We start from the raw sequence: 24,081 nt of genomic DNA on the forward strand, positions 1-24,081 counted from the left end.
ATGGGTGGGTATAAGGGAAGGGCTACCTATGGGTGGGTATTAGGGAAGGGTTACCTATGGGTGGGTATGAGGGAAGGGTTACCTATGGGTGGGTATGAGGGAAGGGCTACCTATGGGTGGGTGTGAGGGAAGGGCTACCTATGGGTGGGTGTGAGGGAAGGGCTACCTATGGGTGGGTGTGAGGGAAGGGCTACTTATGGGTGGGTATAAGGGAAGGGCTACCTATGGGTGGGTATGAGGGAAGGGCTACCTATGGGTGGGTATGAGGGATGAGCTACCTATGGGTGGGTGTGAGGGAAGGGCTACCTATGGGTGGGTATGAGGGATGAGCTACCTATGGGTGGGTATGAACGAAGGGCTACCTATGGGTGGGTATAAGGGAAGGGCTACCTATGGGTGGGTATGAGGGATGAGCTACCTATGGGTGGGTATGAGGGATGAGCTACCTATGGGTGGGTATGAGGGATGAGCTACCTATGGGTGGGTATGAGGGAAGGGTTACCTATAGGTGGGTATGAGGGAAGGGCTACCTATGGGTGGGTATGAGAGATAAGCTACCTATGGGTGGGTATGAGAGATGAGCTACCTATGGGTGGGTATGAGGGAAGGGCTACCTATGGGTGGGTATGAGGGAAGGGCTACCTATGGGTGGGTATGAGGGAAGGGCTACCTATGGCTGGGTATGAGGGAAGGGTTACCTATGGGTGGGTATGAGGGAAGGGTTACCTATGGGTGGGTATGAGGGAAGAGCTACACACGGGCGGATATGAGGGAAGAGCTACACACGGGCGGGTATGAGGGAAGAGCTACACACGGGCGGATATGAGGGAAGAGCTACACACGGGTGGATATGAGGGAAGAGCTACACACGGGTGGATATGAGGGAAGAGCTACACATGGGTGGGTATGAGGGAAGAGCTACACACGGGCGGGTATGAGGGAAGAGCTACACACGGGTGGGTATGAGGGAAGAGCTACACACGGGCGGATATGAGGGAAGAGCTACACACGGGCGGATATGAGGGAAGAGCTACACACGGGCGGATATGAGGGAAGAGCTACACACGGGCGGATATGAGGGAAGAGCTACACACGGGTGGATATGAGGGAAGAGCTACACACGGGTGGATATGAGGGAAGAGCTACACATGGGTGGGTATGAGGGAAGAGCTACACACGGGCGGATATGAGGGAAGAACTACACATGGGCGGATATGAGGGAAGAGCTACACATGGGTGGATACGAGGGAAGAACTACACGGGCGGATATGAGGGAAGAGCTACACACGGGCGGATATGAGGGAAGAGCTACACACGGGCGGATATGAGGGAAGAGCTACACATGGGTGGGTATGAGGGAAGAGCTACACACGGGCGGATATGAGGGAAGAGCTACACACGGGTGGGTATGAGGGAAGAGCTACACACGGGCGGATATGAGGGAAGAGCTACACACGGGTAGATATGAGGGAAGAGCTACACATGGGTGGATACGAGGGAAGAACTACACGGGCGGATATGAGGGAAGAGCTACACATGGGTGGGTATGAGGGAAGAGCTATACACGGACGGATATGAGGGAGGAACTACACACGGGCGGATATGAGGGAAGAGCTACACATGGGCGGATATGATGTAACTACTGTAGTTACTCATGAACTGATATGAGGACAGAGGTACTTCATGGCCAATATAAGAGAGGTGCTACTAGAGAACTAGTGGCTTTTGGAAGGGATTGGGACTATTGTTTTCATTGGGAATTACCGTATTTGATTTCAGTTCAGTAAGATGACTGCAGCTTAAAGGGGTTGTCCACTACTGGGCCTAAAGAAATGGAAAAAATCCCTCACCTCCTGGACCAGGACTGATCCTCCACACTCCGTGTCTCCTACCTTTTTGCTGGCATCACCATACAGTGTGGTCAATGTAGTAGTTATTAAAGCAGACTGCTCTTCTTCTCCCTCTCACAGCAGGAAGTCCCAGTACTCGCTCGATGTCCACATATGGCTACCTCACTCACATTAGAGTGCGGCCATCAAACTCCTCTGTGGGGAATGTTATGGTTTTGTGTAAAAGACTGGGTGGAGTTTGAATTGTCCTCAAAAATTATTTAAGATGTACAAAATGTTGTGGTTCTCCTGGTAACAATGATTGAGTCTCCCAAGGCCTCTCAATTCTCTGGATAGATCTCCTTTCGATATTGAGCACTCTGCTCGCAGTTGGGTCGGTAAGTCGGTGGAGGGTCCTTGCTGCTCCACCTGTAGGGGATCGTCACCTGCTGTGGATATTGTCTGACTCCTGCACTCTCATTCCACAGAGTCGGTAAAGGTGTATTCTCTGCCATGAAGCTCGGGAAGACTCGACCCCCAAAGGAAGACGGCAGGAAGCAAGGTAATGCGACCCCGGCCGGCGGCCAGTCCAGGTCTCCACCCCATGATGATTCATTAATGCAGGTGTGACACCCCGGCCTATCAGGTCGTCACAGGGTATTGTGCAATCTGCCCTTCTGTACAATATACATCTCCTCCTTGGTTACGGGTCCCTGACCTTTGGTGTTGCCAAGAACAAGCTAATCAAAATCCTAGGAACACTCTGCACCACTCCCACCAGACACCAGCGGACGGCCTGAGTGGAATAGGGTCGCCCACTTGGGGGGTTGGTTAGGGGAGGTCAGGAGTGTTAGGAGACAGTCAGTTGAGTGGTGACCTCGAGAGGAGAGGTCAGAAGTGGGGCTCCATGAACTACTAGGTGGCAGACGTTGGTCTGGGCCTGGTAGGAGCTGAAGCCCGGTCGCAGGTGATCGTGACAAGGGGAACGGACTTTCGAGGAGGACAGCTGGGGGCCTTGTGTCATCACCGGGCAGGGTCCAGGGCACAACAGGGTATGTGGACCCTAGGTCAGGAAAAAGCTTCAGTTGTCCTGACAATTTACCCGACGAGGACGGAATCTTCAAGATCCGTTCTCCTCCCGCTCCAAAATCGGGGTACTAGCGCAACGAGGGGGATAGGACTTTCCCACTACACGGTCCAGAAAATCCCAAGCGTGAACCCTGAGAGCAAGCTCACCCAGTTAGCCATACGGGTGAGCGGGACCCAACCAGTTTTATACTCAAGGGACCAAACCAGGAAACTAGGTGCCAAGGCAAAGGTCACAGACTAACAGGCAACACCAACGGGCACGGGATCCAGGCGTACTCCCTCTCAGGAGCAGCGGTGTCCAGAACGTTGGATTACCACAGTTGTTGGTGTCAGCGTTATTGAACTGAGTGAGTACACAAGTGACCCTTACCATCACGGTAATGGCATCCTCTGTGCTATTCATCTTCTAAGCCATTTACCCTCTGGGCCGTGCATCCTCTGGGCCGTGCATCCTCTGGGCCGTGCATCCTCTGGGCCGTGCATCCTCTGGGCCGTGCATCCTCTGGGTCGTGCATCCTCTGGGTCGTGCATCTGACTCGCCCACCCCAGGGCTATGGGACACCCGGTGCCGGGCCGGACTAGTCCGGGGGTAGTCAGTGGTGGCGGGGCCCGGCTCCGTGACCCTGGCGGGGTCAACTAATATGGCAGTGATGGTGGTGGTGATATATAATAAAGTTTGTAGGTTATTCGTGACGCCACCTGTGGATTGCGGCTATGGAGCCGCCGCTGCTGTATGGGGCCTCCGGGGCTTGTGGAATGGCAGCTTGTATGGTCCTGCTCCCCATAGGTGGAGCGGTGCCCCGGGGCAACCGTTGGTGCTTGTAAGAGTCTATGAGGGTGTTGTAGATGCTGCAGTGCAGGCGAAATAATGGAGGCAACACCAGGAGGTGCAGTTTCAAGATGTTTACTCACAGTTCCTGGGTTGTAGCACACTGGTGCCTTTGGACTGCTGGGACCCACTCTCAGGGACCTCCGCCGATCCCGGGTAGATCTGGGAATAAATGGCGGTGCACCCCTCTGTTGTGTCTCTTCCCTTGGCTGTCTTGAAAGCCTTGCCTTTGCTGGATGAACCTGTCTTGGCCTCCACTATAGGTTCTGGACAAGAAGGCTTGCCTGGATGGTACTCTGCCCTCTTCCCAGAGGTTCTACAGTGGGATGTGGCCTTGGGCGCTTGCAACCACCCTGGGCCTTGGTGTTCACCTTTGGAAATGACTTCTCTTCCTCCAGTTTCTAGGGACCGTTCCCTGTATGCAGCCTGATCCCTCCACCCGATGACTTAGTGCAGGGGTTCCAAACTCCAGTCCTCAAGGCACACCAACAGTGCATGTTTTCAGGATTTCCTTAGTATTGCACAGGTGATGGATTCAGCACCTTTGCAGGTGATTAAATTAACACCCATGCAATGCTAAAGAAATCCTGAAAACATGCACTGTTGGAGTGCCTTGAGGACTGGAGTTGGGAACCTCTGAGTCTTAAGGCCCCGTCACACACAGAGATAAATCTTTGGCAGATCTGTGGTTGCAGTGAAATCATGGACATATTGTTCCATTTGTACACAGCCACAAACCTGGCACTGATTGTCCACAATTTCACTGCAACCACAGATCTGCCGCAGATTTATCTCTGTGTGTGACAGGGCCCTTAGTGGAACAGGCCACAAGCTGGAAAGCTTTGCAGTGGCCCTGGAATCCTTTCTGTGGTGTTCTGCTGTGGTGTCACCTGAGCCTATCTAGGCCTCAGGGTCTCCACCAGGAAGCGTCACTTTCTCTGGCTGTTTCACTCCTCTCCTCTCTCAGACTATCTGCCTCCTCTGCCTCCCGCAGACCTCTCACTCCCTTCAACTCCAAACTCTATCTGACTAAACTTGACCTTCCTGTCTCTGCTCTCTCTAGCTGTTGGCTCCTCCCACCCACCCAGTTGCTAAACCCCACCCTATGGGAGAAGGAATGGGTCTTACAGCCCCCCCCCAGCATGCAGCATGGGAGGGTTGCTGCCACTATCCCCGGTCCCTGTGTATGCCTAACAATGGGTGTAGTGTAAATTTGCCTGTGGACCGGCGTTTACTCCTTTCCTTACCCAGGATGGGACATCACACCTCTGGCTGAGGTGCAATGTCTCTGTGGTGACGGAAGCCTCAGGGGCGCCACACATCCACTGGGCCGTGCATCCTCTGGGCCGTCTATCCTCTGGGCCGCTCATCCTCTGGGCCGCTCATCCTCTGGGCCGTGCATCCTCTGGGCCGTGCATCCTCTGGGCCGTGCATCCTCTGGGCCGTGCATCCTCTGGGCCGTGCATCCTCCGGGCCGTGCATCCTCCGGGCTGTGCATCCTCTGGGCCGTGCATCCTCTGGGCTGTGCATCCTCTGGGCCGCTCATCCTCTGGGCCGTCTATCCTCCGGGCTGTGCATCCTCTGGGCCGTGCATCCTCTGGGCTGTGCATCCTCTGGGCCGCTCATCCTCTGGGCCGTCTATCCTCTGGGCCGTCTATCCTCTGGGCCGTCTATCCTCTGGGCCGCTCATCCTCTGGGCCGTCTATCCTCTGGGCCGTCTATCCTCTGGGCCGTCTATCCTCTGGGCCGTCTATCCTCTGGGCCGTCTATCCTCTGGGCCGTCTATCCTCTGGGCCGTCTATCCTCTGGGCCGCTCATCCTCTGGGCCGTCTATCCTCTGGGCCGTCTATCCTCTGGGCCGTCTATCCTCTGGGCCGCTCATCCTCTGGGCCGCTCATCCTCTGGGCCGCTCATCCTCTGGGCCGCGCATCCTCTGGGCCGCGCATCCTCTGGGCCGCGCATCCTCTGGGCCGCGCATCCTCTGGGCCGCGCATCCTCTGGGCCGCGCATCCTCTGGGCCGCGCATCCTCTGGGCCGCGCATCCTCTGGGCCGCGCATCCTCTGGGCCGCGCATCCTCTGGGCCGCGCATCCTCTGGGCCGCTCATCCTCTGGGCCGTCTATCCTCTGGGCCGTTTATCCTCTGGGCCATACTCGCGCCGCTGTAATTCCATATTCAGTGGAGTATCTATGAAGAATCACATACATTGTTTCAATCCTTAATCGAGTCACATAATATAATCTGATTCAATCTCTCCGACTTTAACCCTTTCATCCTCTGTCTCTTTAGATGAACCCGCCATCCTGGAGACTGAGGATCTGGACCGAAAAGCAATCCGCCTAGGTGGAGGCCTGGACCCCGACACCATATCCCTGGCCTCTGTCACCGCGCTCACAACCAATGTCTCCAATAAGAGGTAACTGTGCGTCCAATGGGGGGAGAGTCATGAGACCAGTGTCAGGACTCCCTTGTGGGGGGGTCGGTGGTCTGGGTCTTCTCGTGGCCCCAAGTTTGTGCTTTGAGGTCTTTTTCGTATAGTCCTGATCTCGGGGGGACAGCAGACTGATGGTGGTCTCTCCTAATAGGGCCAAGCCCGATATCAAAATGGAGCCGAGCGCCGGGCGGCCGATGGATTACCAAGTAAGTGCCCCCCCGGGGCCAGGTCCCCCCCATCTGTGACGTGAGGACCCCATCCTCCATGGTGTCCGTCACCCTCTTCTGTGACCCCCACAGGTCAGCATCACGGTGATCGAGGCGCGTCAGCTGGTGGGGCTCAACATGGACCCCGTGGTGTGCGTGGAAGTGGGCGAAGAGAAGAAATACACATCGATGAAAGAGTCCACCAACTGCCCCTACTACAATGAGGTGAGACAGCGGCAGAGGTGTGGCCTCCAACCTCCAGAGAGACATAGTGGAAGGAGAAGAGTCCACCGCAGCACAGAATGTTTCAGGACAGGACAGTAGGAGGTCACAGATTAAGAGAGACATAGTGGAAGGATAAAGTCCACCGCAGCACAGAGTGTTTCAGGACAGGACAGTAGGAGGACACAGATCAAGAGAGACATAGTAGAAGGAATAGAGTCCACTGCAGCACAGAGTGTTTCAGGACAGGAGAGTAGGAAGTCACAGATCAAGAGAGACATAGTGGAAGGATAAAGTCCACCGCAGCACAGAGTGTTTCAGGACAGGACAGTAGGAGGTCACAGATTAAGAGAGACATAGTGGAAGGATAAAGTCCACCGCAGCACAGAGTGTTTCAGGACAGGACAGTAGGAGGTCACAGATCAAAAGAGACATAGTGGAAGGATAAAGTCCACCGCAGCACAGAATGTTTCAGGACAGGAGAGTAGGAGGTCATAGATCAACAGAAACATAGTGGAAGGATAAAGTCCACCGCAGCACAGAGTATTTCAGGACAGGAGAGTAGGAGGACACAGATCAAGAGAGACATAGTAGAAGGAATAGAGTCCACTGCAGCACAGAGTGTTTCAGGAGTATAGGGAGTCACAGATTAAGAGAGACATAGTGGAAGGAATAAAGTCCACCGCAGCACAGAGTATTTCAGGACAGGACAGTAGGAGGTCACAGATCAAGAGAGACATAATGGAAGGAGAAGAGTCCACCGCAGCACAGAGTGTTTCAGGACAGGAGAGTAGGAGGACACAGATTAAGAGAGACATAGTGGAAGGAGAAGAGTCCACCGCAGCACAGAGTGTTTCAGGACAGGACAGTAGGAGGTCACAGATTAAGAGAGACATAGTGGAAGGAGAAGAGTCCACTGCAGCACAGAGCGTTTCAGGAGCAGATTGTGCTGATCTACTGAGAGGTCACAAACTGCGCGTTACATAGCAGCAGGAGCAGGGTCCCCCAGCAGCACAGAGTGTTTCAGGACATGTTGATGTTGCGAGAGGTCACTGAGAATTACACAGTGGGTTGCATACATTGTCAGCAGCACAGAGTATTTCAGAAGAGGAGTGCACTGCTCCAGCTGGAAATCACAACGTTAAACTTCAGAGTGGAAGGAGCAGGGTCTCCAGCAGCACAGAGTCTTTCAGGAGGACAGTGCTGATCCTGAGAGGTTACATATAGGAAGGGGCAGGGTCTACAGCAGCACAGAGTGTTTCAGGAAGACAGTGCTGATCCTGTGAGAGGTTACATAGAGGAAGGAGCAGGGTCTCCAGCAGCACAGAGTGTTTCAGGAGGATGGTGCTGATCCTGTGAGAGGTTACATAGAGGAAGGAGCAGGGTCTCCAGCAGCACAGAGTATTTCAGGAGGATGGTGCTGATCCTGTGAGAGGTTACATAGAGGAAGGAGCAGGGTCTCCAGCAGCACAGAGTGTTTCAGGAGGACTGTGCTGATCCTGTGAAAGGTTACATAGAGGAAGGAGCAGGGTCTCCAGCAGCACAGAGTGTTTCAGGAGATGTTGATATTGTGAGCAGTCACTGGGAGTTAAATTGGGGGATCTGTAGATTCTCAGCAGCACAGAGTATTACAGGAGTGTGCAGATCTCTTGCTCACTCATGGTATCTCCCTTTCCCCCCCAGTACTTTGTCTTTGACTTTCATGTGCCTCCAGACGTGATGTTCGACAAAATAATCAAACTATCGGTAAGTAGAGGGTCCTTGTGTCACACCCACAGCTCCCCCATAAAGCCCTTGTCCGGGGGTCCCTGTCTCTACCTCTGGGGGGCACTGATTTTATTCCCAGCCATGGAGAGAATGCAGCGGGTTAATGATACATGTGGAGGAGCAGGCGCCGCTGCTCTCGATGGAGGGTGATCAGATCCGCCAGCAGTATAAGGATGTGCAGCCCCCAGAGGCATCCGATGGTCTGCAGATGTACCCGACATTGCTGGATCTGTCACGGAGGGGTCACAGATATTCGAGGTGCCAGTGTATCGCTGACTGATCTTTACCCCTCACAGGTCATGCACTCCAAGAACATGCTGCGCAGCGGGACCTTAGTCGGCGCCTTTAAGTTGGACGTGGGGACGGTGTATACTCAGCCGGGTAAGTGTCTGCCCTGGACCCGCGAGGCAGGAGATGGGCAGTGATCCTCTTATTACCCAAAATATTAAAGGGAGTGTCCGGGATTAGAACAATAGAGTCATTATCTCCTAGAAACAGCGCCACCCTTGTCTTCAGGCTTTGTGCGGTATTGCAGCCAGGCTGTACAGAAGTGACTGTGCTGCAATAGTCCCATGTTAATTATAGCAATTCCACAAAAGGGCATGGTTGTCAAAACTACCCCAAAAGTGGGTGTTTGGGGCGCTCCTGTAGGCAGGGCCTAGTTATACAGAATTTGCATTTCACATGTTGTTACATATGCTGATAATAACCTCATGTGCCTTGGTCTCCACAGAGCACCAGTTCTACCACAAGTGGGCCATCCTCTCCGACCCCGATGACATCACTGCCGGGGTGAAAGGGTACCTCAAATGTGACATCGCCGTGGTCGGGAAAGGGGACAACATAAAGACGCCCCATAAATCAAACGAGACCGACGAGGACGACATTGAGGGGTGAGTTACTGGGAAGGATCGCACGACTGCTGCAGATATGGGGTACACATCGGGCCCATAACAAGCTGAGACCGCCACTACCATGGTTCAGAGAAAGGGGTGGAGCTTACCTAAGAGGGAGGGGCTTACTTAAGAAGGCAAAGCTTGGCTAAGAGGACGGATCTTACCTATAGGGAAGAGGTTACTGAAGAGCATATGAAGGTTACCAATGAGACTAAAGCTTTCCTAAAAGAACAGATTACCTAAGAGGATGACTTACCAAAGAGGACGTCGCTTACCTAAGAAGGTGGAGCTTACCAAAGAGGGCGACGCTTACCAAAGAGGGCGACGCTTACCAAAGAGGGCGACGCTTACCAAAGAGGGCGACGCTTACCAAAGAGGGCGACGCTTACCAAAGAGGGCGACGCTTGCCAAAGAGGACGACGCTTGCCAAAGAGGACGACGCTTGCCAAAGAGGTGCGACGCTTGCCAAAGAGGATGACGCTTACCAAAGAGGACGACGCTTACCAAAGAGGACGACTCTTACAAAAGAGGGTGACGCTTACAAAAGAGGACGACGCTTACCAAAGAGGACGACGCTTACCAAAGAGGACGACGCTTACAAAAGAGGACGACGCTTACAAAAGAGGACGACGCTTACAAAAGAGGACGACGCTTACCAAAGAGGACGACTCTTACCAAAGAGGACGACGCTTACCAAAGAGGACGACGCTTACCAAAGAGGACGACGCTTACCAAAGAGGACGACGCTTACCAAAGAGGACGACGCTTACCAAAGAGGACGACGCTTACCAAAGAGGACGACGCTTACCAAAGAGGACGACGCTTACCAAAGAGGACGACGCTTACCAAAGAGGACGACGCTTACCAAAGAGGACGACGCTTACCAAAGAGGACGACGCTTACCAAAGAGGACGACGCTTACCAAAGAGGACGACGCTTACCAAAGAGGACGACGTTTACCAAAGAGGACGACGCTTACCAAAGAGGACGACGCTTACCAAAGAGGACGACGCTTACCAAAGAGGACGACGCTTACCAAAGAGGACGACGCTTACCAAAGAGGACGACGCTTACCAAAGAGGACGACGCTTACCAAAGAGGACGACGCTTACCAAAGAGGACGACGCTTACCAAAGAGGACGACGCTTACCAAAGAGGACGACGCTTACCAAAGAGGACGACGCTTACCAAAGAGGACGACGCTTATGTGCCGCCCCAGCAGCGGATCGAACCGCTCGGATCCAGGGGGTGGTGATCATTCATGGCTCGAGGGTCTCCAGACCCGGGGGCTTAGGGGCCACACTCAAATGGAAAGGGAGTATTTACAGTGTGCGGTAATTGGGGAGTACTGTCACTGCCGTTGGGAGTACCCGGGGTGATGGAGTGGAGCAGCTTGGTGATGTTGCCCTCCATGGGTAGGGGTAGGCCCCGGGACTCTGGTGGGAGGATGCGGGGATGCAGTGCAGTGGTCAGACGGGTACTCACTCAGCAATGAAGCAGACGCTGACAACAGGGTAAACCAAGTCTCTGACTGCCGTTGCCTCTCGGGGGCAGCACTGCCTGGTGGTCCGTAACCTGCCTCCTGGCACTAAGTTTTAGATTATCCGTTGTGGCCCGGTAGCTTGGAGCTTTCCAGGCCCCGCACCCCACTGTGGCTAAGTGAAGGAGCCTGCTCTCAGGGGCTCACACTTGGGATTTCAGTGGGCTGCTTGCTAGGAAAGCCCTATCCCCCTCCCCCGCTAGTGCCCCCGATCTCTGCGCTGGTGGGAACTGTCCATAAAGGCCCTGTTCTCCGCAGGTTAATTGCCGGGTTGCCTAAAGCTTCTCCCCGACCTAGAGTCCGTGTACCCTGTCGTGCCTTCGGTCCCGGACCGGTGATAGGACTAGGCTGCTGACCATCCTCCTTGACAGGTCTCAGGCACCTAGCCTCAATCCCCTGTGACTGGGGATCCGACTTCTCTAGGTCCAGATCACTGTCTGCGACCTAGTTTACTTCTCCCCTGGGAGCTCCAACTCCCAACTTCCTCAGAGCTCCTCACAGCTCGAGGGTTACTACTCGACTGCTCTGACACCTCCCACCTCCCTGTCTGACCCCTAGGTGGGCGGCCCTATTCCTGTTTAAGCAGCCCACTAGTGTGCCTGACAGGTGTGGTGCAAAGTGTATCTAGAATTTGGGAATGCTGATGGAGGCAGTACTGCAGAATGGAGACCCAGAACCATGGGGGGTTGGATACCGCACAGGGAGGGCAGTTTGTGCAGTACCTTGTGACAACCTGAATAGTCCAGGGGCATCACACTTACCAAAGAGGGCGGCGCTTACCTGAGAGGGCGACGCTTACCTGAGAGGGCGACGCTTACCTGAGAGGGCGACGCTTACCTGAGAGGGCGACGCTTACCTGAGAGGGCGACGCTTACCTGAGAGGGCGACTCTTACCTAAGAGGGCGACTCTTACCTAAGAGGGCGACTCTTGCCTAAGAGGGCGACTCTTGCCTAAGAGGGCGACTCTTACCTAAGAGGGCGACTCTTTCCTAAGAGTACGATGCTTACCTAAGAGGGTGACGCTTATCAGTGGGTAGAATTTCCCCAAGAGGGTAAAGCTTTCTTAAAAGAACAGAACTTACCTAAGAGCATGGAGTGTATCTAAGAGCAGATCTTATCTAAGATAGTGGAGTCTACCAAAGAAGGGTGAGCTTACATAAGAGCGTGACTCTTACCTAAGAACGCTGAGCTTAGCGGAGAAGACTGGGCTTACATAAAAGTGTGGACTTTACGCTATAGAAACCTGAGCTTACCTGAGAAGGCTGAGCTTACCTAAGAAGGTGGAGCTTACCTAAGAGGGTGGAGCTTACCAAGGCTGACCTTACGTAAGAAGACGTAGTTCACCAAAGAGGGGGGGAGATTACCAAAGAGAGCAGATTTTACCTAGAAAGGCGGAGCTTACCTAAAAGGTGGATTCTACCTGAGGGTACGGATCTTACATAAGAGGGCGGAGCTTAGCTTGTCGTGGTGTCTAATACCCATACTGCAGGTTGCTATGATGACCATGCAGTGTCATATATGCAGTGTAATATATGCAGTATTCTCCTGTAATTACTAATATTACCGCCTCGCTTCAGGTCGCAGTTATCTAATCCTCATATCTCTAACTAACCCACAGCGATGAGGAGCGGGGGCCAGAAATCCAGGTCACAGCACACGAGTCCTGTGTACTCCCCCGGGCTGTGATATAACGGAGCGCCGTCACATCCAGCCGCTCTAATAATGGAGGTCTGAGGATGAGGAGATTACCAGAGATTTCATTCAATTATTATCACTATTAATTAAGGCCAAAGGCTCCCAATAACCGGGAGGCAGAGCCGGCAATGCGGGGGAGCTGCGGGGGCTCCGGGAGAGGGGGCGAAATCTGGACGAAATATGAGAAGAAGCATCAATAGATATAAACAAAATCGCTCATCAGTGACATGGGGGTCCATTCTCAATTATCGTTCCTGCAGACAGGATCTTATCATGTATCTCTGTATACAGGGAGCTCCCCCTAGTGGTCGCTGCAGACAGGATCTTATCATGTATCTCTGCATACAGGGAGCTCCCCCTAGTGGTGACTGCAGACAGGATCTTATCATGTATCTCTGTATACAGGGAGCTCCCCCTAGTGGTGACTGCAGACAGGATCTTATCATGTATCTCTGCATACAGGGAGCTCCCCCTAGTGGTGACTGCAGACAGGATCTTATCATGTATCTCTGTATACAGGGAGCTCCCCCTAGTGGTGGCTGCAGACAGGATCTTATCATGTATCTTTGTATACAGGGAGCTCCCTCTAGTGGTGGCTGCAGACAGGATCTTATCATGTATCTCTGTATACAGGAAGCTCCCCCTAGTGGTGGCTACAGACAGGATCTTATCATGTATCTCTGTATACAGGGAGCTCCCCCTAGTGGTGACTGCAGACAGGATCTTATGTATCTCTGTATACAGGGAGCTCCCCCTAGTAGTGACTGCAGACAGGATCTTATCATGTATCTCTGTATACAGGGAGCTCCCCCTAGTGGTGGCTGCAGACAGGATGTTATCATGTATCTCTGTATACAGGGAGCTCCCCCTAGTGGTGGCTGCAGACAGGATCTTATCATGTATCTCTGTATACAGGGAGCTCCCCCTAGTGGTGACTGCAGACAGAATCTTATCATGTATCTCTGCATACAGGGAGCTCCCCCTAGTGGTGGCTGCAGACAGGATCTTATCATGTATCTCTGTATACAGGGAGCTCCTCCTAGTGGTGACTGCAGACAGGATCTTATCATGTATCTCTGTATACAGGAAGCTCCCCCTAGTGGTGGCTGCAGACAGAATCTTATCATGTATCTCTGCATACAGGGAGCTCCCCCTAGTGGTGGCTGCAGACAGGATCTTATCATGTATCTCTGTATACAGGGAGCTCCTCCTAGTGGTGACTGCAGACAGGATCTTATCATGTATCTCTGTATACAGGAAGCTCCCCCTAGTGGTGGCTGCAGACAGGATCTTATCATGTATCTCTGTATACAGGGAGCTCCCTCTAGTGGTGGCTGCAGACAGGATCTTATCATGTATCTCTGTATACAGGGAGCTCCCCCTAGTGGTGACTGCAGACAGGATCTTATCATGTATCTCTGCATACAGGGAGCTCCCCCTAGTGGTGGCTGCAGACAGAATGTTATCATGTATCTCTGTATACAGGGAGCTCCCCCTAGTGGTGGCTGCAGACAGGATCTTATCATGTATCTCTGTATACAGGGAGCTCCCCCTAGTGGTGGCTGCAGACAGGATCTTATCATGTATCTCTGTATACAGGGAGCTCCCCCTAGTGGTGGCTGCAGACAGGATCTTATCATGTATCTCTGTATACAGGAAGCTCCCCCTAGTGGTGGCTGCAGACAGGATCTTATCATGTATCTCTGCATACAGGGAGCTCCCTCTAGTGGTGGCTGCAGACAGGATCTTATCATGTATCTCTGCATACAGGGAGCTCCCCCTAGTGGTGACTGCAGACAGGATCTTATCATGTATCTCTGTATACAGGGAGCTCCCCCTAGTGGTGGCTGCAGACAGGATCTTATCATGTATCTCTGTATACAGGGAGCTCCCCCTAGTGGTGGCTGCAGACAGGATCTTATCATGTATCTCTGTATACAGGAAGCTCCCCCTAGTGGTGGCTGCAGACAGGATCTTATCATGTATCTCTGCATACAGGGAGCTCCCTCTAGTGGTGGCTGCAGACAGGATCTTATCATGTATCTCTGTATACAGGGAGCTCCCCCTAGTGGTGGCTGCAGACAGGATCTTATCATGTATCTCTGTATACAGGGAGCTCCCCCTAGTGGTGGCTGCAGACAGGATCTTATCATGTATCTCTGTATACAGGGAGCTCTCCCTAGTGGTGGCTGCAGACAGGATCTTATCATGTATCTCTGTATACAGTGAGCTCCCCCTAGTGGTGGCTGCAGACAGGATCTTATCATGTATCTCTGTATACAGGGAGCTCCCCCTAGTGGTGGCTGCAGACAGGATCTTATCATGTATCTCTGTATACAGGGAGCTCCCCCTAGTGGTGGTTGCAGACAGGATCTTATCATGTATCTCTGTATACAGGGAGCTCCCCCTAGTGGTGGCTGCAGACAGGATCTTATCATGTATCTCTGTATACAGGGAGCTCCCCCTAGTGGTGGCTGCAGACAGGATCTTATCACATATCTCTGTATACAGGGAGCTCCCCCTAGTGGTGGCTGCAGACAGGATCTTATCATCTATCTCTGTATACAGGGAGCTCCCCCTAGTGGTGGCTGCAGACAGGGTCTTATCATGTGTCTCTGTATACAGGGAGCTCCCCCTAGTGGTGGCTGCAGACAGGGTCTTATCATGTATCTCTGTATACAGGGAGCTCCCCCTAGTGGTGACTGCAGACAGGATCTTATCATGTATCTCTGTATACAGGGAGCTCCCCCTAGTGGTGGCTGCAGACAGGATCTTATCATGTATCTCTGTATACAGGGAGCTCCCCCTAGTGGTGGCTGCAGACAGGATCTTATCACATATCTCTGTATACAGGGAGCTCCCCCTAGTGGTGGCTGCAGACAGGGTCTTATCATGTATCTCTGTATACAGTGAGCTCCCCCTAGTGGTGGCTGCAGACAGGATCTTATCATGTATCTCTGTATACAGGGAGCTCCCCCTAGTGGTGGCTGCAGACAGGATCTTATCATGTATCTCTGTATACAGGGAGCTCCCCCTAGTGGTGGCTGCAGACAGGACCTTATCATGTATCTCTGTATACAGGGAGCTCCCCCTAGTGGTATCTGCAGACAGGATCTTATCATGTATCTCTGTATACAGGGAGCTCCCCCTAGTGGTGGCTGCAGACAGGATCTTATCATGTATCTCTGTATACAGGGAGCTCCCCCTAGTGGTGGCTGCAGACAGGATCTTATCATGTATCTCTGTATACAGGGAGCTCCCCCTAGCGGTGGCTGCAGACAGGATCTTATCATGTATCTCTGTATACAGGGAGCTCCCCCTAGTGGTGGCTGCAGACAGGATCTTATCATGTATCTCTGTATACAGGGAGCTCCCCCTAGCGGTGGCTGCAGACAGGATCTTATCATGTATATCTGTATACAGGGAGCTCCCCCTAGCGGTGGCTGCAGAAAGGATCTTATCATGTATCTCTGTATACAGGGAGCTCTCCCCTAGTGGTGGCTGCAGACAGGATCTTATCATGTATCTCTGTATACAGGGAGCTCCCCCTAGTGGTGACTGCAGACAGGATCTTATCATGTATCTCTGTATACAGGGAGCTCCCCCTAGTGGTGGCTGCAGACAGGATCTTATCATGTATCTCTGTATACAGGGAGCTCCCCCTAGCGGTGGCTGCAGACAGAATCTTATCATGTATATCTGTATACAGGGAGCTCCCCCTAGTGGTGACTGCAGACAGGATCTTATCATGTATCTCTGTATACAGGGAGCTCCCCCTAGCGGTGGCTGCAGACAGAATCTTATCATGTATATCTGTATACAGGGAGCTCCCCCTAGTGGTGACTGCAGACAGGATCTTATCATGTATCTTTGTATACAGGGAGCTCCCCCTAGTGGTGGCTGTAGACAGGATCTTATCATGTATCTCTGTATACAGGGAGCTCCCCCTAGTGGTGGCTGCAGACAGGATCTTATCATGTATCTCTGTATACAGGGAGCTCCCCCTAGTGGTGGCTGCAGACAGGATCTTATCATGTATCTCTGTATACAGGGAGCTCCCCCTAGTGGTGGCTGCAGACAGGATCTTATCATTTATCTCTGTATACAGGGAGCTCCCCCTAGTGGTGGATGCAGACAGGATCTTATCATGTATCTCTGTATACAGGGAGCTCCCCCTAGTGGTGACTGCAGACAGGATCTTATCATGTATCTCTGTATACAGGGAGCTCCCCCTAGTGGTGGATGCAGACAGCATCTTATCATGTATCTCTGTATACAGGGAGCTCCCCCTAGTGGTGGCTGCAGACAGGATCTTATCATGTATCTCTGTATACAGGGAGCTCCCCCTAGTGGTGGCTGCAGACAGGATCTTATCATGTATCTCTGTATACAGGGAGCTCCCCCTAGTGGTGACTTCAGACAGGGTCTTATCATGTATCTCTGTATACAGGGAGCTCCCCCTAGTGGTGGCTGCAGACAGGATCTTATCATGTATCTCTGTATACAGGGAGCTCCCCCTAGTGGTGGCTGCAGACAGGATCTTATCATGTATCTCTGTATACAGGGAGCTCCCCCTAGTGGTGGCTGCAGACAGGATCTTATCATGTATCTCTGTATACAGGGAGCTCCCCCTAGTGGTGACTTCAGACAGGGTCTTATCATGTATCTCTGTATACAGGGAGCTCCCCCTAGTTGTGATTGCAGACAGGATCTTATCATGTATCTCTGTATACAGGGAGCTCCCCCTAGTGGTGGCTGCAGACAGGATCTTATCATGTATCTCTGTATACAGGGAGCTCCCCCTAGTGGTGGCTGCAGACAGGATCTCATCATGTATCTCTGTATACAGGGAGCTCCCCCTAGTGGTGGCTACATAAAATTGGACTGTTAATATTATATGCATGAGATTTGCAGATCTGTATTTGAAAAATCAACCTCTGACCAGAGACGCAAAATTTAAAACTCCTGGATCCCAATGCAAAGTATGAAACAGCCCCCCCCCCCCCCCCCCAACTGTGTGCTGCGTGTAACAATCAGGACCTTCTAATGGAAACCATTTGGGACCATGTTGTTGCTGCACCTTTGTGGGACAGCATGGGGCTCCTAGTTCAGCTATACTGGTACGCTGCCCCTTTAAGTCGTCAGCCTGTCAATGGTAGCCTGCAGTGCTCTGCGCAGAATCGCGTTTCTCATGAATCCTGGACTGCGCCGCTCCACACGGAAATATTCACCAGAGATTCCATCTTTTAATAGACAAACATCAAAGATCTCACTTTAACACATCTGCGCTGCCCGCGTCTTCCCCAGGCGACAGCGAGAAGTGACAGCGCCGACTCCTGCGACATTTACATAGACCCTGACAGACGGGAGCTGCCCCGACCAAAATGTAGATCCTCCAACATTTCAGGAGGGGGGCATACAAGAATGACAATGAATGGTCCCAAATTGCGCCATATCGCACAATTCATAACATTAGTAGTAGATGCTGGAGACACAAAAAGGCACAAAATAGGGAATGGGATAGAAAGTACAGAGAACTGCAAACCTGGGGTCGTTGTGCAAATCACAACCACTATAAAAGGTATAAAGCTATACAATGGCTGCTGCAGACACCGTCTATATGCCAATTGGATAAAGCAGAAGAAGAAAGGGTTAATTCTGCACTGCCATGTATAGTAAAGAAGAATCCAGGAATGATCAGTATCGTGATTGTATTGTTCTACGCGTTCCGGAGTCTTGCTTCTTCTTCAGGACAAAAATCACTGATGTACATCTTTTATCTCTGTATACAGGGAGCTCCCTCTAGTGGTGGCTGCAGACAGGATCTTATCATGTATCTCTGTATACAGGGAGCTCCCCCTAGTGGTGGCTGCAGACAGGATCTTATCATGTATCTCTGTATACAGGAAGCTCCCCCTAGTGGTGGCTGCAGACAGGATCTTATCATGTATCTCTGTATACAGGGAGCTCCCCCTAGTGGTGGCTGCAGACAGAATCTTATCATGTATCTCTGTATACAGGGAGCTCCCCCTAGTGGTGGCTGCAGACAGGATCTTATCATGTATCTGTATATAGGGAGTTCCCCCTAGTGGTGGCTGCAGACAGGATCTTATCATGTATCTCTGTATACAGGAAGCTCCCCCTAGTGGTGGCTGCAGACAGGATCTTATCATGTATCTCTGTATACAGGGAGCTCCCCCTAGTGGTGGCTGCAGACAGGATCTTATCATGTATCTCTGTATACAGGGAGCTCCCCCTAGTGGTGGCTGCAGACAGGATCTTATCATGTATCTCTGTATACAGGGAACTCCCTCTAGTGGTGACTGCAGACAGGATCTTATCATGCATATCTGTATACAGGGAGCTCCCCCTAGTGGTGGCTGCAGACAGGATCTTATCATGTATCTCTGTATACAGGGAGTGCCCCCTAGTGGTGGCTGCAGACAGGATCTTATCATGTATCTCTGTATACAGGGAGCTCCCTCTTGTGGTGGCTGCAGACAGGACCTTATCATGTATCTCTGTATACAGGGAGCTCCCCTAGTGGTGGCTGCAGACAGGATCTTATCATGTATCTCTGTATACAGGGAGCTCCCCCTAGTGGTGACTGCAGACAGGATATTATCATGTATCTCTGTATACAGGGAGCTCCCCCTAGTGGTGGCTGCAGACAGGATCTTATCATGTATCTCTGTATACAGGGAGCTCCCTCTAGTGGTGGCTGCAGACAGAATCTTATCATGTATCTCTGTATACAGGGAGCTCCCCCTAGTGGTGGCTGCAGACAGAATCTTATCATGTATCTCTGTATACAGGGAGCTCCCCCTAGTGGTGGCTGCAGACAGGATCTTATCATGTATCTGTATATAGGGAGTTCCCCCTAGTGGTGGCTGCAGACAGGATCTTATCATGTATCTCTGTATACAGGAAGCTCCCCCTAGTGGTGGCTGCAGACAGGATCTTATCATGTATCTCTGTATACAGGGAGCTCCCCCTAGTGGTGGCTGCAGACAGGATCTTATCATGTATCTCTGTATACAGGGAGCTCCCCCTAGTGGTGGCTGCAGACAGAATCTTATCATGTATCTCTGTATACAGGGAGCTCCCCCTAGTGGTGGCTGCAGACAGGATCTTATCATGTATCTGTATATAGGGAGTTCCCCCTAGTGGTGGCTGCAGACAGGATCTTATCATGTATCTCTGTATACAGGAAGCTCCCCCTAGTGGTGGCTGCAGACAGGATCTTATCATGTATCTCTGTATACAGGGAGCTCCCCCTAGTGGTGGCTGCAGACAGGATCTTATCATGTATCTCTGTATACAGGGAGCTCCCCCTAGTGGTGGCTGCAGACAGGATCTTATCATGTATCTCTGTATACAGGGAACTCCCTCTAGTGGTGACTGCAGACAGGATCTTATCATGCATATCTGTATACAGGGAGCTCCCCCTAGTGGTGGCTGCAGACAGGATCTTATCATGTATCTCTGTATACAGGGAGCGCCCCCTAGTGGTGGCTGCAGACAGGATCTTATCATGTATCTCTGTATACAGGGAGCTCCCTCTTGTGGTGGCTGCAGACAGGACCTTATCATGTATCTCTGTATACAGGGAGCTCCCCTAGTGGTGGCTGCAGACAGGATCTTATCATGTATCTCTGTATACAGGGAGCTCCCCCTAGTGGTGACTGCAGACAGGATATTATCATGTATCTCTGTATACAGGGAGCTCCCCCTAGTGGTGGCTGCAGACAGGATCTTATCATGTATCTCTGTATACAGGGAGCTCCCTCTAGTGGTGGCTGCAGACAGGATCTTATCATGTATCTCTGTATACAGGGAGCTCCCCCTAGTGGTGGCTGCAGACAGGATCTTATCATGTATCTCTGTATACAGGGAGCTCCCCCTAGTGGTGGCTGCAGACAGGATCTTATCATGTATTTCTGTATACAGGGAACTCCCTCTAGTGGAGGCTGCAGACAGGATCTTATCCTGTATCTCTGTACACAGGAAGCTCCCCCTAGTGGTGGCTGCAGACAGGATCTTATCATGTATCTCTGTATACAGGAAGCTCCCCCTAGTGGTGGCTGCAGACAGGATCTTATCATGTATTTCTCTATACAGGGAGCTCCCCCTAGTGCTGACTGCAGACAGGATCTTATCCTGTATCTCTGTACACAGGGAGCTCCCCCTAGTGGTGACTGTAGACAGGACCTTATCATGTATCTATGTATACAGGGAGCTCCCCCTAGTGGTGACTGCAGACAGGATCTTATCATGTATCTCTGTATACAGGAAGCTCCCCCTAGTGGTGGCTGTAGACAGAATCTTATCATGTATCTCTGTATACAGGGAGCTCCTCCTAGTGGTGGCTGCAGACAGGATCTTATCATGTATCTCTGTATACAGGGAGCTCCCCCTAGTGGTGGCTGCAGACAGGATCTTATCATGTATCTCTGTATACAGGAAGCTCCCCCTATTGGTGGCTGCAGACAGGATCTTATCATGTATCTCGGCATACAGGGAGCTCCCCCTAGTGGTGGCTGCAGACAGGATCTTATCATGTATCTCTGTATACAGGGAGCTCCCCCTAGTGGTGACTGCAGACAGAATATTATCATATATCTCTGTATACAGGAAGCTCCCCCTAGTGGTGGCTGCAGACAGGATCTTATCATGTATCTCGGCATACAGGGAGCTCCCCCTAGTGGTGGCTGCAGACAGGATCTTATCATGTATCTCTGTATACAGGGAGCTCCCCCTAGTGGTGGCTGCAGACAGGATCTTATAATGTATCTCTGTATACAGGGAGCTCCCTCTAGTGGTGGCTGCAGACAGAATCTTATCATGTATCTCTGTATACAGGAAGCTCCCCCTAGTGGTGGCTGCAGACAGAATCTTATCATGTATCTCTGTATACAGGGACCTCCCCCTAGTGGTGGCTGCAGACAGGATCTTATCATGTATCTCTGTATACAGGGGGCTCCCCCTAGTGGTGGCTGCAGACAGGATCTTATCATGTATCTCTGTATACAGGGAGCTCCCCCTAGTGGTGACTGCAGACAGGATCTTATCATGTATCTCTGTATACAGGAAGCTCCCCCTAGTGGTGGCTGCAGACAGGATCTTATCATGTATCTCTGTATACAGGGAGCTCCCCTTAGTGGTGGCTGCAGACAGGATCTTATCATGTATCTCTGTATACAGGAAGCTCCCCCTAGTGGTGGCTGCAGACAGGATCTTATCATGTATCTCTGTATACAGGAAGCTCCCCCTAGTGGTGACTGCAGACAGGATCTTATCATGTATCTCTGTATACAGGGAGCTCCGCCTAGTGGTGGCTGCAGACAGAATCTTATCATGTATCTCTGTATACAGGGAGCTCCCCCTAGTGGTGGCTGTAGACAGAATCTTATCATGTATCTCTGTATACAGAGAGCTCCCTCTAGTGGTGGCTGCAGACAGGATCTTATCATGTATCTCTGTATACAGGGAGCACCTCCTAGTGGTGACTGTAGACAGAATCTTATCATGTATCTCTATATACAGGGAGCTCCCCCTAGTGGTGGCTGTAGACAGAATCTTATCATGTATCTCTATATACAGGGAGCTCCTCCTAGTGGTGGCTGCAGACAGGATCTTATCATGTATCTCTGTATACAGGGAGCTCCCCCTAGTGGTGACTGCAGACAGGAGCTTATCATGTATCTCTGTATACAGGGAGCTCCCCCTTGTGGTGGCTACAAATAGAATCTTATCATGTATCTCTGTATACAGGGAGCTCCCCCTAGTGGTGACTGCAGACAGGAGCTTATCATGTATCTCTGTATACAGGGAGCTCCCTCTAGTGGTGGCTGCAGATAGAATCTTATGTATCTCTGTATACAGGGAGCTCCCCCTAGTGGTGGCTGCAGACAGAATCTTATGTATCTCTGTATACAGGGAGAGCTCACTAGTGGTGGTTGCATGTTGATAACTGTCATGGGTGACAAGGGGGCACAGTAAACTTATACCAGCCCTATGGCTGGGGCCCCTGCACTCACCCTAACACCTGAAGGTACCCTTGAAAATAAGGCCTAGGTTTTAGGCATGGACCTCTCTATCGCCTGTCCTTGTTTCTGATGATATGACCCCCCCTCCACAACCCACCTACCCAGGGGGGGGGGGGAAGGGGCAAGAACAGAAGTCTACAACCCCACTGACAAAAAGAGAAAACGGGTAACAACAACTACAACTCATACACACGGCAACCACACACAAAGGAGCTACTAAAAGTGCATAAGGGGTAACAACAGAGGGGGGGGAGAAAACAGGCTACTGGGTAATATCCATACCGTACAACCAGCACAACCAACGCTGCAGCCCACAACACAAGTCTGTGAGAGAGATTCACCAGCTCCTTTCTCCTCCGGGCCAAGCTACCAAATGATTAAAATAACCGTCCCCCTCTGGTGGAGGTAGAGGGTATATATAGGATCTGGGAATGGTCCAAACCGGAAACACCTGACCAGGAGTCAGGAGCTTCCGGAAGGTAAACTGACATTAACCCTCTGCTCCCCAAAGGAAGAGGAATCCATTTAATCAGCAGAGTCCATCAAGATAAAGTGAGACTCTGACCCAGAACCTGTCACAAAACTACACAACAGAGAAAAGTCCGTGACTGTTCCTCCCCTTAAAAGAGAGGCCTCCGGACTCCAGATGGAACCCATACAACCTGCTGTTTACCTTCTGTGTGAACAAACCCTTACCAAAAACACATGCGGCCTGTGGAGACACCACACATCTTCTTAGAGCCGACCTGAGGACAACACTATGGGTATTAAGCCTCGGGGTAGCTCCAGCCACACGGTCCGCGACACGATACAGACTCAACTTCCTAGAACCACCTACTTCGGAAGCACTCCTCCACCAGATGTTACTAGTGGACACCCGTAGGACCTGATTCACACACAGGTCTGGGCCTGGACGTTTATTTCCACGCATATGTTTGGAAACTGTCAAACAACCTGACTGCATAGCCATCCTCTCATGTATCACGGCCATCCCCCTCTGACCACCACCACGGGGAGGACACTGAGGCCTAAGATTAACCCGAGGACAGGGATAATTTTCCCTGCCTCTCTCCACATGAGGCTTAGAGACTCCGGAAGAAGAGACAGGAGTAATGGAGGAGATATATACGCACAGACCGTCCTCCTCCAACTGTCTGGGGGTTTAGAGACCTTACACTCTGGTAATACCAGAAAATCCTGGGCCGGCAAAGAGGGGAAAATAGAGGAAGTATACGAGCCCTTCCTCCATACAACCAGGGGAATGTGGTGTAAGGGCAGATGACATCCTAATGGAGACAGATAGACAAAACCCAATGTAATGACCCTTGCGACCACAAAAAAAAATCACACCCCCATCTCACGGTGAACCGCAGGTGACTTAGCACGAAGGGAAGTCTCTCCCACCCATATGGGCTCATCCAGCCATACCAGTGGGACCTACTCCTGGGAACTGGAGAGATGGAATTCTGCAAGGGAGACACTGTCAGGATCGCAACAGACTAAGGCCAGGGCTGCAAAAAACTCGT

The 24,081-nt window shown here is 51.7% G+C and overlaps 1 protein-coding gene across 1 annotated transcript in view; it reads left to right on the forward strand.

The window, feature by feature from the left end:
* The window catches only part of OTOF (otoferlin), a 410,132-nt gene that overhangs the window by 251,417 nt on the left and 134,634 nt on the right, over positions 1-24,081 (forward strand). Inside the window, exons 6-12 of the mRNA XM_075341675.1 lie at positions 2,318-2,391; positions 6,036-6,162; positions 6,332-6,386; positions 6,480-6,611; positions 8,292-8,354; positions 8,672-8,756; positions 9,109-9,268. Of these exons, the coding sequence (XP_075197790.1) occupies positions 2,318-2,391; positions 6,036-6,162; positions 6,332-6,386; positions 6,480-6,611; positions 8,292-8,354; positions 8,672-8,756; positions 9,109-9,268 (696 nt within the window). The remainder of the gene's footprint in view (positions 1-2,317; positions 2,392-6,035; positions 6,163-6,331; positions 6,387-6,479; positions 6,612-8,291; positions 8,355-8,671; positions 8,757-9,108; positions 9,269-24,081) is intronic.

Source organism: Anomaloglossus baeobatrachus, chromosome 3 (genome assembly GCF_048569485.1).
Source record: "Anomaloglossus baeobatrachus isolate aAnoBae1 chromosome 3, aAnoBae1.hap1, whole genome shotgun sequence".
Classification (NCBI taxonomy): Eukaryota; Metazoa; Chordata; class Amphibia; order Anura; family Aromobatidae; genus Anomaloglossus; species Anomaloglossus baeobatrachus.